Raw genomic sequence first — 15256 nt, 5'->3', positions numbered from 1 at the left:
ACGATACTACGGAGTAGACTGTAAGCTCTTAAGGGATAAGCGCTGGAAGTCTTGTCGATATATTCTGCGAATCTGCGTTCAGGGGCGTAACCGCTATCTACCAAGAATCTGAGATCTTTTTCGCTAGCGTGGCCGTGAGGGATCGACCGGGGAACCTGAACAATAGTTATCCATTGCTGCCTTATTCTGGAAAACAGCCTTTGCCTATTTACGTGCGATGCGAGGTTCTACCCAAAACAAAGACTTGAAAAAGCGTAATATTTGAGATTAAAGGGACCATCTATGTTGGTCGAGGTCAAGAAATCGGCAATATCAAGTATCGGCAATTCCATAGCGATCATTGACCAGGTCTTGTCCAGTCATAACTAGAGTCAGATACAAGAGCAATGCATTAAATGTATAACGGCGTTAACAATAATCAAAGACCGACAGAGGTAATGAATAGAAAGAAGACGAATCGAACCAGGCTGTGGACACAAAGCCCGAAAAGCGAAGAAGAAGGTAAACATAAAGGAAGAAAGCGAAGTGAAGTGTAAGAGGGCAAAAAAGAAGAAACACAACCCGCGTGTGTACTGTACAGGGTCCCAGAATCCGGACCATGCCTGGCCACCAAAAGCCATCATTCCTGTCCAAGACGTTATGAATAGGATCCAACTCTAGACGAACCATTCCCTAGGTAGGAAGGGCAGCGTGCGCATCCCCGAAATCATAGACCGTAGCTCCAAAGAAATGCATGACAAGTAGGAAGGAATCGGAAATTCCGACTAGCTACCGTGTAGCTACCGTGTAGCTTCGGCCTTACTTCTTGCGGTTAGCTCGGCGGGCAGCGAGATCGCCCTCAGCGAGCCACTTGCTAGCGTTCACCATCTGGACGACGTTGACGAACTGCTTGAACGCCATGATGGGGAACGAGATGCCGGTGATGATCCACGGCCAGGTGCTCTCGAGCTTGTTCGCACGCGCCATCTCGAGGGCACCGGCGCTCCAGGGGCTAGCGAAGAGGCTAGCTGGTTCGGGGTGGGCGGGGCTTCCAGGCTGGGCGGAGGACAGCTGGGAATCGGAGATGGGCTGCAGGAGCGAAGGGGACAGGGTTGGCGAGGAGAAAGATAGGAGGTACAGGCCGATGAAGAAGGCTTCGTTGGCGGTACAGCAGATGAACAGAACGAGCTAATAAAACATTGCGAATAAGCTTGGGGACGGAATATCAGTTCACTGCGGGGGTCTTACCTTGCTGGTGTAGTACTGGTACATAATCCAGCTACGACTAGGATCGACCTTCTTGTGGCTTTGGCTGGCTCCGCCCATGCTGAGAGTAGCGTACATGTGCATGTAGTGACTGGCCATGTCCAGACTGATGAGACCCTGGAAAACGATGGCCCATCGGGGCCAGGCGGAGCTCAGGAAGACTAGGAGACACGCGGTAGTGCAGCGGTCGGTCACCATGTCCAGCACCGCACCGAAAGTGGTGGATTGGTTGAAGTATCGTGCTGCATAACCGTCCAGGCCGTCCAGCAGACAGGACACCGTGTAGAGGAAGGAGCAGGTCCGGGGGTGGAGGGGCATGTAGTATAGCGAGGCGAAGGTCAAAAAAACCCGGGAATATCCTGGGAACGTGTTAAACCAGATGCCAACGTCAGGCTTAAAGCCACATCAGCGGGGCATTCTACCGATAAGATTCGGAGTGAAGAGGAAGATATTTTCCTTGCGTTCCTTGGTTTCTTCCCGTGTGGATGCGCCCTCTGAAGGTGACACGGAGCTATTGCCTGAATCTTCGCTCTCCTCGGCGAGGGAGGCCTTTTGTCGTCGTGTTGCGCTCATTGTGATGTGAAAGGGATGTGACTGGCGAACGGTTTCTCGTATAGGTCGGGGGACGTATGGATGGATACCGGACAGTTGGTCTAGGCGCTGTCAGCGTCGGGTAATCAAGAAGCAGAGACAGAAACGCACCGAGATAAGAATACAGCGAATTCCGTCGGGATAAGGATAGGAGGTGATCCAGGTGGGAAGGAGAATTTCAACGATAAGGGAAGATAAGCGCGCTTTGTTAACACGCACTCGAAACTTCCAAGGGTCGATGAAAGAGGGGAAAGATGAAAAGGTAGGGGATGAAAGAGGAAGCTGGAAAGATGGAGGAAAGGAAATTGTGGAATGTCTGCGGGTTACTCGGAACCGTGGACTTGAGCTTTCCCCACGCGGTCCACTTGGAGGTGATCGTGATCTTGAGAGATAAAAACCGGACTGGACTTGCAACATCCCATATGTGGGTGCAACATGTCAAGTCTCGAAAAATGAAGATGTTTGTGATACTTAGGTATAGACCCTGGGAGACAGCCTGTTTCATATATTGTGCGACCTATTATAATCTTGTAAAACATGCTTTTATAGACATCATTGATTATATATGACCAGCCTACAGGCCTGAAAGAATATGTACAGAACAGAACCCAAAATATACAAGAAACTCATTCACGTCCGTGACCTGCGCGGATCAGTGGCATCCTGTCTGCGCCACTCGCGAGACTCCTTAGTACCCATGCTGCCAACGCCGCCCTCGAGACGACGCTCCCAACCACCAAGGCGAACAACAAGACAAGTAGCATTGTCACCTTCCTTGGAGACCTCGGTCGAAAAATTGACCACATCACGCGCGCCCTGCTCCGGCGTGTTGGATTCCTTGACGATATCAACGATCTCCTGGTCAAGCAGTGTCCCGCTGATGCCATCGGATACCAAAACTAAGAACGAGAACTCGGCGGGGCCAAGCTCTATGCGCGTGAGTTCAGGCTCAGCAGAGACTCCGATGCGCTTGGAGTGGACATCGCCGAAAGCGCGCGTGTTGGCTAGCCCGCTCATGCGTTCTTCGCCGAAAGAGTCCGTTACAAAGCTTGTGGCATACCGTCTGAGTCGGGTTGCCTCGACTGGGGAGGAGGGGTGGTGGTTTGATGTGACGGGGATGGCTATACCGGTTTCTGTTGAGCAGAGGAGTATACGGGTGTCGCCAACATGAGCAACTAGAAGGCTTGATGGGGCGATGGGGTGCCAGAATGGGGTTGGGGTCGGGGTCGAGATCATGGCGATGCTTCCGGTACTGCCACCCTTGAACCGAGCGCTTCCGCCGATCTGCGGAGATCGGGTCATGCTAGGCCTGTGGAAGATTTCATCTTCGTTCAGAGGTCTCTCGGCTCGAACGGGATCGTCTTCTCGCTTAGCTGCTTGAGCGTTGACAAAGTCTAGATCCGCTCGCAGGAAGGCGTACTCCACAACTTCCTCGATGGAGATGTGGTTCTTAATAATCGGGTCGTCGGACTCGGTGCCATTGTAGGCGAAATGCGGCGGCTGGAACCTCTTGAAGTAGCCACCAACTACCCGTCTCCAGGTATGCACAAGGTGTTTCTCTAGGGCTCCAATTCTGCGGCGGTCACCCTCTTGCATCACAGGTAGTTCGCTAGTGGTGGGTGGCACTTCGGCACCAGGTCGTAGACTGGACCGAAGGTCGATATCAAATGCCGCGTTCTGGATATACTCGTGCAGGTAATCCCTCAAGAACGAACTGCATTCGGATCCGCCATGGCCATCAAAGATACCGAAATAGAAGACCTGTGGGTCTCCACTCGCGGTTTCCGCACCGCGCGACTCCCGGGGTTCGGCCAAAGGGTCATTTTTGTTAGGTCGCCTAATCGATAGCGAAGTTGGAGGTCGCTTCGCAAAGGCGGGGATGTCAATGACTCCAGCTTGGTACGTGTCTTCATTCGAAGGGCGGGTTCCGCGGGAGGTGACGGCGCCGAAATGGTGCTTCGCGTTGCGGAGTGGAATGCGGACGACTGTTGTCTCCCGGTCTATTAAAGCTTGGAAGGCAGCTGGCGATCGTGGAGTGTCTCCGGTGTGAGGTATAGAGGCGGAGCGAGGAAGTTTGTGGAATGGTGAGGCCGGACCACGGGGGTCCGGATGAAGCGAAGACGACGGCAGATGGGTGACAAAGTAATCACGAAACTGTGGTTGTCGTCTAACTGCCGACTGACCAGGCGGCACAGACTCGGTACTGTAGCATCGCGCTCGACGAAGGAGAGCGAAGCCTGGGTTGTGTTAGCTAGGTGCTTCCAAGATCTAAGGATCCTCGGAGTTAAGCAGTGTAGCTCTGGTCGCACATACTGTAACAGTCGGCCGAGGTCCAGACCCGGCCTGTTACTCGCCTCGCTGAAAGGAGAATCATTGGCCCATCGAAGTATAAAAAATAGCAGTGAGGAAAAGAGGGTTGAAAAGGAATGGTGCGTGGGGAGAACACATATGGCCCGAGCGTCGGCAGATAAGAAGGATTCGGACCGGCACATTCTTTCCGTGGGATTAGCTTCAGTGCTCCACTCGCTATATATACATCATTTACCTAGAAGGGAGCATATACAATCCACCGATCTAATTTAAGGTGTTTACACAGGGGACAATAGGCCACTAATCAAACCAGTACATGATTCCTACGAAGACCTTCTAAAATGCGAAACAGTGCATGAAAACATGAAGTACCAAGAAGTGGATATCGTTCTTCATGGGCTCCACTTATACTACGTGGACTACCAGCAGGGCAAAGTATTGAATATTTCACGCAAATCGATTTGAAAACTGAAAAACAGGGTCACCAGGCGCTAATACACAGCTAAAACCGACCATGTCGGTATGTAGCAGGTCATCCAAGATCCACGGAAGTGGATCAGAAAGAAGCACGGGTGGCCAAACAAGAAAAACGAAAAACAACGCTGAGAGATGGGCACCTACCGGGTAGCAGGGCCGTCCATTAAGTCCACGGAAGACAGGGGGATCTGCCTTCAGAAATTCCGGGTTAGATTTCGAAAAAAAAAACACGGGATGTACTCGGGAGAGTATTAGATCGCCCTAGTTCGGGAGAAAAGACTGCTGTAAACTGCATCCACGACGGGTTGGGCGGTGCACATCTTTCCACCGAAGTATCGGCCATTGAGGCCCTTGATGGCGTTCTCGCCACCTTGGACGCGGTCGAACTTCAGATAGATATCTCCGACGGAATTGGGATCTAGTGAAATGTGAACAACGTGGCCGTATTTCTTCTCACACTCCGTTCGGACGTCCTCTTCGAGGTCCTTGACCCAGGTTGGACTGTGCTCTCTGTAAAGAAGTTAGCGTTCATTCTCTCATGATGGCGTCAAGGAAACTTACAGCGCGGGGTCAAACATGTTGCGCAGCAAAACACAGCGACTAGCCATGTTGACATTGATGGGAAGCGGCTTAGTTTCGGTCTTGGGTCGGAGGAATTTCTGACGGTCGTCAACAGAAGACTGGGGTTCGTCGGTTCGTGCAAGCTTTCTCATCAAAGCATCCCTAGAGTAGTTGTTGAAGTTTACGCCAGCAACATCCGTGTCGTCAAGTGCACTAGCACCGGCACCCTTTTCAGTTTCTCTGCCGCCAGCACGGTCAAAGTTGTTGGAGCCTCCGGCTTGAACGCCACGACCTCCCTGGCCGGAAAACGAAGAACCCTGGAAGTTTGTAGAAGCACCTGAGGCGCGATTGGCGTGCGAGTCGGGGGTGAACTTATCATTGCCGAGGCCAACCCGAATATTTCGTCCAGCAAGGTCAAAGCCGTTCATCTTTTCCAAAGCGTTCCGAGCTTGATCGGGGTGGGCAAATCTAGTCAAGTCAGTTAGTGGAAGTGTCAATAACATGGACGGACAACGTACTGAACGAATGCATATCCCTTGCTTCTACCACTCTCGTCCGTTTGCAGCTGAACGAACTCGAGGTCGCCAAATGGTTCGAAGACATTGGTGATATCCTTCTCGGTAATGCTGAAGTGAACATTACCAACATAAAGTCTGTGGAATGGGGCGGTGTGGTGGTTTCCTGCTGGAGCCTCCGGGTTTCGGGCTGCCTGGCGGTTCTTTTCCGCTTCAGTCAGTTGGGCAATGACGGGAATTCCTGCGAGCATCTGGCCGGTGAGTCGGATGGCGGCGGAGACAGACTCCTCGTTTTTGAACTCGACGTAGCCGACACTATACGAAATATTAGAAAGTGATTTGACGAAGTAATCATGTGAAAACATACCCTTTGGAGCGGCCGTTAACACGATCCCGGACGATTTGAGCATCCTTAACCGGGCCGGCCTTTTCAAAGAAGGCAATCAAATCCTTGATTCTCAGACGAGCAGCAAGTTGCTGCACAAAGACAGTGCGACTGTCACGTTCATCCTCGTTCAATTCTGGAGACTTGCGGCTGGCGGCAGATCCACGGCGAACATCAGCATCACGGCGGGGGCGTCGTTCTTCCTCACGCTGGCGGCGATTGGGCCGGTAGTGGCGATCGTCATAGGGAGAACGGGAGCGGGAACGAACGCGACCTCCACCACGGTAGAAGTCACCGTTGGAGCGGTAGCCGTCACGGTCACGGCGAGAACGGCGTCTCTCAGATTCGCGACTCTTGCTCCTCTTTCGGCTTCTAAGGCTTCCATTAGCACTAACAGTGTCGCTCTTGACGACTTCGTCTCCCTGAAGGTCACGGTCAGGGCGGCGGTCACGGCTGTGGTCGCGGCGACGACGTCTGTCGCGGGAACGATCACGGCGCTCGGTGGGGTCCGCGCGGGAATCCGAAGTGGCGGGGGCCTCGACGGGGGCCTCGATGGGGGCGGCCGCAGTAGACTCAAGGAGAGCCTCTACGTCAAGTCCAGACATCTTGGGAGGTAGCCTGTTGTTGATCAGGGTAGAAATGATCGGGGTGGGGATATCACTTTGTAGGGGTCAGATCGCGTACGGGGACGCAGAGTTGGTATTCGAACCCTGATTATGGGATCAGGGTGAGGTCTCCTTGGGTTTGCACCCTTTTTACACGCTTTAGGACTCTTGTTCTTGATGAAAGTCACGCCAGAAACGCGACAAAAGATGATGGGAGCTTGAAGCACTGGGGGTGATGGTATAGTATAAATAAATTTGGTTGGCCGGGACCTCGGGAGGCACAAAGAGGGTCGAGGCGGTGAAAAGAAGAGAAGAGTCACGTGGGATCTGAGATTTCTCGCCGCCTTATATATCAAGGCGGTCAGGTTTCTGCCTGAGGCAGACTTACGCGTTGAACTTGGAACCTTAAAATGTCAGTATACTTCTATGGATACAAGCAGTACATTTGACAGCGCGGAAGAATCTGCCTTTTATTTCCTTTGCCCCTTGATATCTGTCAGACCCACGCTCTGAAGGGTCACTTTTCTTTCATCTACATCCCTATGATTGTGACAATTGCCCACTTGTTTTGCCTGAGCAGGCAAAAGTTCACCTAAGTAACTATGCAAACGACTTCATATAGCACGTAGTAGATACTATAGAGATATAGATATTATTTTCTTGCATTATGATTAACGGTCATATACACTGATAAGTGATGCTTGTTTTAAAAAGTAATCGACTCCGCCTTGCAACTAGCATCATCACAAGATATGACATGACAAAGTCTCCCCCCGAGACCAACCGGAAACTCCACACCAGCCAATATACTTGAGGAGTATTGAGGAGTACCGAAGAGTAGTGACTCGATCGTACTCGGCGTTAAATCGTGACTTGAGGACTAGTGACAGCCCCATATTAATGCTGTGATTTCTTGGGCTCACTGAGCCTTGACGCCCTTTGGCGCGGGAGACACCAACTCGGTGCCAAAGACTCGATCCCAGAATCGGCTGGTCACGCCAAAGCCATTCTCGTAATCGGCAAAATGGTGCTGAAGGTGGTACTTCTTGAGCTCCTTGTAGTATGAAGGAAGACTATATCGATGTTAGCGTGAATTCATTGTATCAAAGATGGAATGCAACTTACCTGCGGTGGTGCAGGAAGTAATGGGTGAGATCATAGCAGATATACCCGAAGATTCCGCCGGAGAATACCGACGTAGCCGCATACCAGTTGTAATAGAATACTGCGTGTGCCAGCTTCCAGAAAGGAGCAGCTAGTACCACGAATAGTGTCGGTGGCATAACGAGACGATACTTGTCCATCGGGAGGTAGTGGTGGATACCGTGGAGCAGGAAGTGCAGGGTAATACCGACACGGTTATCCGGAAGATAGTGGTCAATGTGGAAGAGGAATCGGTGCAACAGATACTCGATCAGAGTCCAGAGACACACACCAACGGTGAAGTAGGAGGCAGCAACGACGGAGTTACCCAGCCCGACAGCCCCCACCGTTATTCCGTAGGCAACACATGGCAACCAAATAGTTGGCACGATGTACCATGCGGTTTTGCTGAGAGGCTCCAGGAAGTTGCCGAACAAAGGAGCGGACTCCCCTCCCCGGTAGTGACGAGGCCGATGAATCTGCTCCAAGTAGAACTCCTTGGAGAAGTTGCTGTACCACAGCTGCAGCAGAAGCGGCTTGTTTAAGTCCAGGAACTTATGGGTTTTGTAGTCCTGGCTATAGTCGGTGTCTATCGACAGGTCCTCCTCCCGAGACATTCCAGTAGTTGTGTAAATGGGTCCGGACTCGGTTTCGGTCACCGTTTCGATGACAGTTGTCGTCGTTGTCGTAGTTTTGCCAGGTGTCGAGACATCGGAGACAAAGCCAATGTGGCACTCCTCCAAAATTTCATAGGCAGCGTCGCTGTGCTCGTGGGAGACCTCATCTTTCAGGATATCCGTCACATCCTGCCCGGCATACTCCAGGATCAGATCGCCACCACCGGGATGCGCGTCGAGGAAATCGGTGACATCGTAAACGTTACGCCCCACGGTGATGTAGCATGACTTGTCGGTGTTGTGGGATTGGACGTCGGCGGAGGTCAACGTTGGCAGAACTCTCCCAGGCATGTTGGCGGAAATGCAAGAGAAACAAAATAGGGGAAATAGGGGAAAGGAAATAACCTTGGAATAGTAGGTAAAATGGGAGATGAAAATCCGAAAGGCGGCGAATAATAAGAATTAATCAGGGGAGGCGTGGCGTGACACCAGAAGCCGAGAACCAGGGATCCGCCTCCTCCCGGAGCCTTGGAAATTTTCGAATGCTCAACTTGCCATTGGATCAGGCAACAAGGTTGGGCAGGGTCCACATCGGACTTTGATCAATAGCCTATTAGAGAGTAACTCCTTATTTAATTCGACAAAAAAAATATGCAAGGTACGATTACGGATGTAGTTTTGTACATCTCCCCATCTCATGTCGGTGGGGCTGTTATATCTTAGCCGCATTGGAAAGGCGCTGAGGGACCTCGGGAGGAATTGCGGTCTAGGCTTAGCTCAGCTGTTAAGCTTCTACTCTCTAGCTTGCTTTTCGGGCAGTTTATGATCAAGGCGGCCGAGTGCACTAGGCAGTAGATCGGCAAGATGGTTATAAAAGACAGGAGTTGCTGGGACATGCCAAGAAAGATGAGACACGAAGCCGGAATCATCAAAATATATCGCCTTTTTCTGAAGCCGAAGCATTCTGATCTATCATATCTGTGGAGAAGACAATGGCAAAAGCAAGCCAAATCGGTTGGATAGCAAGTGAGTGTAAGGATCGTGTCTTAGATGCTGATATTCTTAAAGACAAAGGACTGTAGAATATGTACCTAGTCAAGGATGACAGTTTGTGCTGAGGTAGAAGCTTGACAACCGTCGAGATTTATACTACCTCTGCCTTTTCCTAACAGCCTGATGTTACCAGATCAAGTATTTTCGACAGAACTGGGAGTGCCTACACGCGTGGTCTATTTTAATTAGGTTTTTAAATATGGTTGGTTGCCAGGCATCTTAAGATTTGGATAAACCTAGAATCATTTATATATACTTTGTACCAACGAGGCAGGAAGAGACTAAGAAGATGTATCTTTGGATTAATAGGAAGGCCAAGCTGGTGGATCAGCAAGGAGAAAAAGGAAGTCGAGTTAGGAATGGATTCTAAAAGGAGAGATTAACGTACTAGTCACCATGGACGTAGCATGTTCTATTTATGTACTTGATGGTCTTCCAGCTGTACTCCGTACATGGACAACGATGACTTCTGACTAACCAGATATAGTTAGTAGGTCACCACATCCACCACTATCCCCAAACAGGCTAGAGTTATCAGGTTAAACTGCGAAACCGCTCAGGCTAAGCTGCTAGCTCCTTCGACGAGATTCTCAGCAATCCTCCCTAACTCCGAGGCTTGGGGACTCAGACTGGATTTTCGTTTGCCACCCGGTCGATCGGTCTAATATAAACACGAAAATCCGCAGCCAGACCCCATATTGACCCCATTAATGGAGACGATCCCCATAAGCACATCGGTCTGACAGGAACAGAAAGTCTGACCTCTCGGGATCCTCCAGAGGGAAAGGATCTGTCGAGTTGACCAAAGGCCTATACGAAGTACAGCATACTAGTACACATCGAGTACATGCTCCGTACTTTATTCAGTGGGCAGTCTCTGTACGCGCCCGGCTCTCGGCCGGGCTAAGTCTCCACTGAGAGTCTAGCGTTATCCCGCGGGGCTATGGCCGGAACGATAACTTACAACGCTATTATGGGCTATTTATCGGCCTCTGCATGGTCAATTCCAATTTTGAATCAGGGATTATACCTCGCACTAATTAGTAGTGGAGATTTCAGCCCCTCTTCCTTCCCACATTCTCTAACTTCTTTTTTCTTGTCTCTCTTGTACTTGTAATCTTCCCTGTCCTCATACGATATACCCTTCTACGCTCCCTCTCCCTCCACCGCCCACAATGTCGGCCGCAGAGAACTGGTCCCCCGAGAACCCAATTCTGGCCTACCTGCAGACATTAGTGGCTACCAAAAAGACTCTTCCTTATGGGCAGCCCGTCGTCGTCCACGCCTCTGTCAGTCACATCAACTCCGCTTCATTGCTGCGGCTGGCCGCAGAGATCGGCCCGCACATCGCCATACTACAAATTCCAGCCGATGTCATCGACGACTGGTCCAGCGACACCATTGAACAACTTCAGTACCTGTCCAAGAAACATAGATTTCTACTGTGGGAAGGAAGCAAGATTCTGAACCCGTTGGTAAATTTTATGGGCAGAGCGGACGCGCCGTTGGAAACGAGGCAGGCTTTGGCCGACTTTATCAAGAAGTCATACACCAGTGGCCCATTGAGAACGGCGACATGGTCCAATCTGGCCACCTCGTGGGCCCCCGCAGCTCCAATGGACCAACAGGAAAATGATGTACTGATCCCTACCTTGCGATTGGCGGCTCGCGAGGCCGTTGCGACAACCGCGAAGATAATCCAAACCGAGATCTCTGCCGAGATGAATAACTACTCGTCGGGCGAGGAGGTGGAGATCATCATCCCCTCCACGGAAACAAGCAACGGTTGGAAAGAATTCAGTCCGAATAATACGGGATCGTCCTTACGGAAATCGTCAACCATCTCGGTCACCACCGAGTCTGTGACTCTGCACGCGCAGTTCCACGCAGATGACGGTGTCCCAATTCCCCCGCAACTGGCCCGCAGCGTTGCACTGTGTCTACCCGGTACCATTGACACCGCATTTACCCCCGATTTCCGCCAAAGTACGATAATCGCCGCATGTGCCAACTCCGACTTTGTCATCGGATTCGCGACGAACGAGCCCTTTTTCGTCAATCACCGAGGAAACGATATTTTTGAATTGGCCTTATTCGATGGCAACGGAAATCCCCAAGCAGGTATCGACGCTGCCAAACTCTCCACCTTACCTTATCTCAACGAAAATGGGAAATCGCTCGGTGTATTCTCTCTTGTATCACCCACTCTTAGCCTCGGCTTTGAGTTTGATCCTGCTTTCAAGCCTAATGGAAGTGAATCACCTGCCCCTGGCATTGAAACTCCATACACGGTGCAATACCTATACCATGCAATCGGGCAAGCGGTAGCCCTCCGGGGAAAGAACAAACAAGAACAAGAAGCCTCCGGTCTTCCAGAGAGAACACCGGTGGGCCCCAAAATCATGCAAATTCCAGTGGTTATTATTGTATAATGGCAGACAGATAGCGCTTGTTGTTCTGCATACTCGCTGGCCGTTGGCGAGTTTTAATGGCCTCATTCAAGGTTGGCACCTTTGGACTTGAGTATGTATGCTATACGCCCATCTTGTTTTACTTTTTGCGACCTGCCAATATTTTCAAGCCTCACTCGTGTCGGTACCTACACCAAAAGTGTCTTATACATATACCAATGAATTTGATGAACAGATAAATGGCTGGCCTAACTTGTGCTCGAATGATATGTAAAATCCCGAGGTCCATTGTGAAGATGAATATAGGCCTTAATTATCAGGCAACATACACGTGCCCATTCTTAGTCATATTGTGGGAATCGCCTCCAGGGCTCCACCCTGGCCAAGGTGGGCATGGAGATCAACAGTGAAAGTGCTTTCAGCTCTATAGACATTCTGCTCTATCTTCTGTGGGGTCCTCTATGCATTAATACTCGTCTTTTTCTTATAAAACTGATCATGGAATCAAATTAGTATTTGATTGCCAAACAGTTGACCTAATTGACATCGAACACCAACCGCCATCTTCATGAACACATTCTGAAACTCGAAAATACTTTGCTATGACAGTACATAACACAACTCGCTGGACAGAATCCCCTTGATTATTTACATCCAATGTTTGCCTCCACAGCCACAGTTTCTCGCCATATCATACCCACGGAGACCTTCGGGAAACTCGACAGCCATGAACCCAGCCAAAACTCCAGGCCATCAAAGTGGGCTTTCTGGTCAAAATGACCTCCAACAGAATGACGAGGAGCCACCAATTACAGTTATTACCGCGAATGGGGACCTAATTCTCGAGTACATCGCTCCCGGCGACTCTTCGTCGTCACCCACCAAGCGCAAATGGCAGGTGGCAAGCGAGCGTCTTACCTCCCACAGTCCATATTTCCAAGCACTACTGGATCCCACCAAGTTCTCCGAGGGAAGACAGTTCAATGCCCAAAAGCAAGCCTGGAATGAATCCCAGACACCAGACCCAGCCTTACAGCATGCGCTACCAAAAGTCAGGCTTCCTAACGTCCGCTCTACCAGCATGTGCGGAGAAGATGCCATTGAGTTATTTTTAAAGATTCTATGTCTTGATTCTTTGGATGAAAATGAAAGAGCTGTGTTTGAGAATGAGTTGAAGACCCAGTCTACATCGCTTGTTGCGAGAATGATCGACCTTGCCGATTCATTGAATTCTCCTCGTGTTGTCCAGGATGTTCTGCAGAGGATTGGATATTTATATGGAAAGTCGAAGACTGCGCTCCTTGCCAGGTTTAATTCAGCTTTGTTATCAATGAAGGAAGATCGAATTCGACAGATCATCTTCATATCCGCCTTCCTCGATGATTCACGTCTCACTAGAATCATGACCCACGCCTTGCTGGTTGTGGGCTCCAGATTCTGGATAAATGGGCTAGATGCCCCTGAAGAAGAATCTTTGCGCTGGAGATATTTACCACATGGGTTAGAAGGTGGATTTCCATTAATCCCAACTAGTTCCCGTTAGCTAAATCATCTTTCTGCAGAGGAAATCTATTGCCGACGTCAATATGTTTTGAACACCATCACCGACCTACAGGCTCATTTCCTTCGAGTCTATGGGGGTCTGGAGGAAACCGACAGTGCAAGGTCCGCAGCAAACAACAGAACATTGGGCAGGGCATTCATCGCGTCTGCAAATACGCTTTTTCAATCTCGTCAATTCCAATGCCGAGGCGGATTCAACAACGCCAGCCAGTGCGACCTCTTCCAACTCGGCCAGATGATCCGATTTTTCTCAATGCGCGCCAGAACGATCTTCCTAGGATCGACATTGATAGACCCGGATTTCGACTCAGCTCCGCACGATGATGGTCACACAGCCGGCGAATCCAGGAACGACCAACCTCCAGGCCCACCATCTGATATCACAGCCATCATCGCCTCTATCAAACAATATCCTGATTATACAATCGACGAAGCGCATACCGGCTGCGGTGTCCGTCGTCGAATTATGCCTGCTTTAGAGTGCATCGAGAAATTCGTATTGGATGACCGCGGTCTCCTTGGAATCACCCCCGCAGTCTCGGATACTGCTGTTTCAGACCCATCTCGACCCTCGAAATGGACTCTCTGGTCAGACTCGACGCGCAAGAAACACACAGTCGATATTTCTTTTGCGAGAGTCACGGCTGTATACTACCCTTCGGCGCCGTCGAAAAACCAAGCCACCCGCTCCACTCAAGAAGAACTCGGACGGCTGTTGTTCACTGCTGCTCGGAGGGATTGGAGTGCAGCAGGCTCAGCCTGATGTTTCGTATATGAATAATTAGACTATTTATACCATAATTCAGAAACCACCGGGTGATCCCTGCGTATCGTCCGAGGCCGATTTAAAACTTCATGGTATAGCCTACTATATTATGACTTCGACATTTTAGAGAAACAATGGAGCTTGTCATTGCCAAACTCTAGAAGTTCACTGACAATAAATGGTCGGTGTTAGATTATGTCCTGATCATAAGCGAGTCAATTCCCAACTAGTTATCGTTTCGTACGCTGGAACCGGTCATCGAGTGGAGGTAGCATGTACCCGAGTCTGCTCTTTAATTGAGGAAAAACTGCTAGAGATAGCTCTATATATGATTGTATGATCAGTGTATAGCGCCTAGAGGGAAGTCCACTCTTTAGCGCAGATTATTTCCTATGTCAACACACAGTAGACATAAACAAGAAAGAGCACATGCCCAGTTGCCCAGTTGGGAATTCCAGGTACCACGTCACAATGACTGAAAACCCACCATGACGAAATCCGTCGCCTCCCTAACGGCGCGTCCGGAAATACGACAGAATGATCCAAGAGAATAAGAAGAAAAGAAACAGTTTCGGCCGGTCTAGACTTCGCGTTTTCGATCCAGGGGTGCATTCCGGCTGGCTCCAGCATATATGTCCAGACCTTGGGAGTACATGGGACTCGATGATCTGGTTCTGGGAGGAGCTTAACATTGGAGGTTCTGTGGACGCGAGGAGTATATGTGGACTATGGACTTGGATTGTAGTGATCGATGTATATTAGTGTACATAACAGAATATCGTATATGTTTCTTTAGATGCCAATAGACATGGAATGAAGCGTTTAAGTATCAATCAAGACAATGTATACCAGCTTCCACAAGACAATGAACTCGTGTATCGAATTGTGACTTGTAGATGGTCTGGGAGAAGTTCAGAGAAACAAGAATCACTTTTCTCTATAGTGTCTATATGAAGACAGGTGTGGAATTTTCTTTCTTTTGATGGCATGCAAATGAAGCGACAGAAGAAAAGA

General features: G+C 50.0%; 6 protein-coding genes across 6 annotated transcripts; 2 read left to right on the top strand and 4 right to left on the bottom strand.

Moving 5' to 3' along the window:
- Positions 1-798: 798 nt before the first annotated feature.
- On the bottom strand, positions 799-1818 carry N7518_006011 (CDP-diacylglycerol--inositol 3-phosphatidyltransferase; the record flags this gene model as incomplete). Its single annotated transcript, XM_057186938.1, has 3 exons — positions 799-1167; positions 1228-1604; positions 1668-1818. 3 exons carry the CDS (start codon positions 1816-1818, stop codon positions 799-801), a joined length of 897 nt encoding a protein of 298 aa, XP_057038641.1.
- A 648-nt stretch (positions 1819-2466) lies between these two features.
- ptcA (type 2C protein phosphatase PTC6) lies at positions 2467-4210 on the bottom strand (the record flags this gene model as incomplete). Its single annotated transcript, XM_057186937.1, has 2 exons — positions 2467-4073; positions 4150-4210. The coding sequence occupies 2 exons, from the start codon at positions 4208-4210 to the stop codon at positions 2467-2469; spliced, it is 1668 nt and encodes a 555-aa protein (XP_057038640.1).
- Positions 4211-4874: 664 nt separating this feature from the next.
- N7518_006009 (putative RNA splicing factor (Pad-1)) lies at positions 4875-6689 on the bottom strand (the record flags this gene model as incomplete). The annotated part of the gene is made up of 4 exons (XM_057186936.1): positions 4875-5133; positions 5185-5652; positions 5703-6014; positions 6067-6689. 4 exons carry the CDS (start codon positions 6687-6689, stop codon positions 4875-4877), a joined length of 1662 nt encoding a protein of 553 aa, XP_057038639.1.
- A 919-nt stretch (positions 6690-7608) lies between these two features.
- Positions 7609-8800, bottom strand: N7518_006008 (fatty acid alpha-hydroxylase; the record flags this gene model as incomplete). Its single annotated transcript, XM_057186935.1, has 2 exons — positions 7609-7762; positions 7815-8800. The coding sequence occupies 2 exons, from the start codon at positions 8798-8800 to the stop codon at positions 7609-7611; spliced, it is 1140 nt and encodes a 379-aa protein (XP_057038638.1).
- A 1877-nt stretch (positions 8801-10677) lies between these two features.
- N7518_006007 (uncharacterized protein) lies at positions 10678-11934 on the top strand (the record flags this gene model as incomplete). Its single annotated transcript, XM_057186934.1, has 1 exon — positions 10678-11934. The coding sequence occupies one exon, from the start codon at positions 10678-10680 to the stop codon at positions 11932-11934; it is 1257 nt and encodes a 418-aa protein (XP_057038637.1).
- A 706-nt stretch (positions 11935-12640) lies between these two features.
- Positions 12641-14239, top strand: N7518_006006 (uncharacterized protein; the record flags this gene model as incomplete). The annotated part of the gene is made up of 2 exons (XM_057186933.1): positions 12641-13421; positions 13476-14239. The coding sequence occupies 2 exons, from the start codon at positions 12641-12643 to the stop codon at positions 14237-14239; spliced, it is 1545 nt and encodes a 514-aa protein (XP_057038636.1).
- Between the last annotated feature and the right edge of the window lie 1017 nt (positions 14240-15256).

The sequence above is a fragment of the Penicillium psychrosexuale genome (assembly GCF_028828465.1).
Source record: "Penicillium psychrosexuale strain IBT 29551 chromosome Unknown utg000004l, whole genome shotgun sequence".
Lineage (NCBI taxonomy): Eukaryota > Fungi > Ascomycota > Eurotiomycetes > Eurotiales > Aspergillaceae > Penicillium > Penicillium psychrosexuale.
The sequence above is the reverse complement of the archived record's forward strand: the minus strand, read 5'-3'. Positions and strand labels throughout refer to the sequence as shown.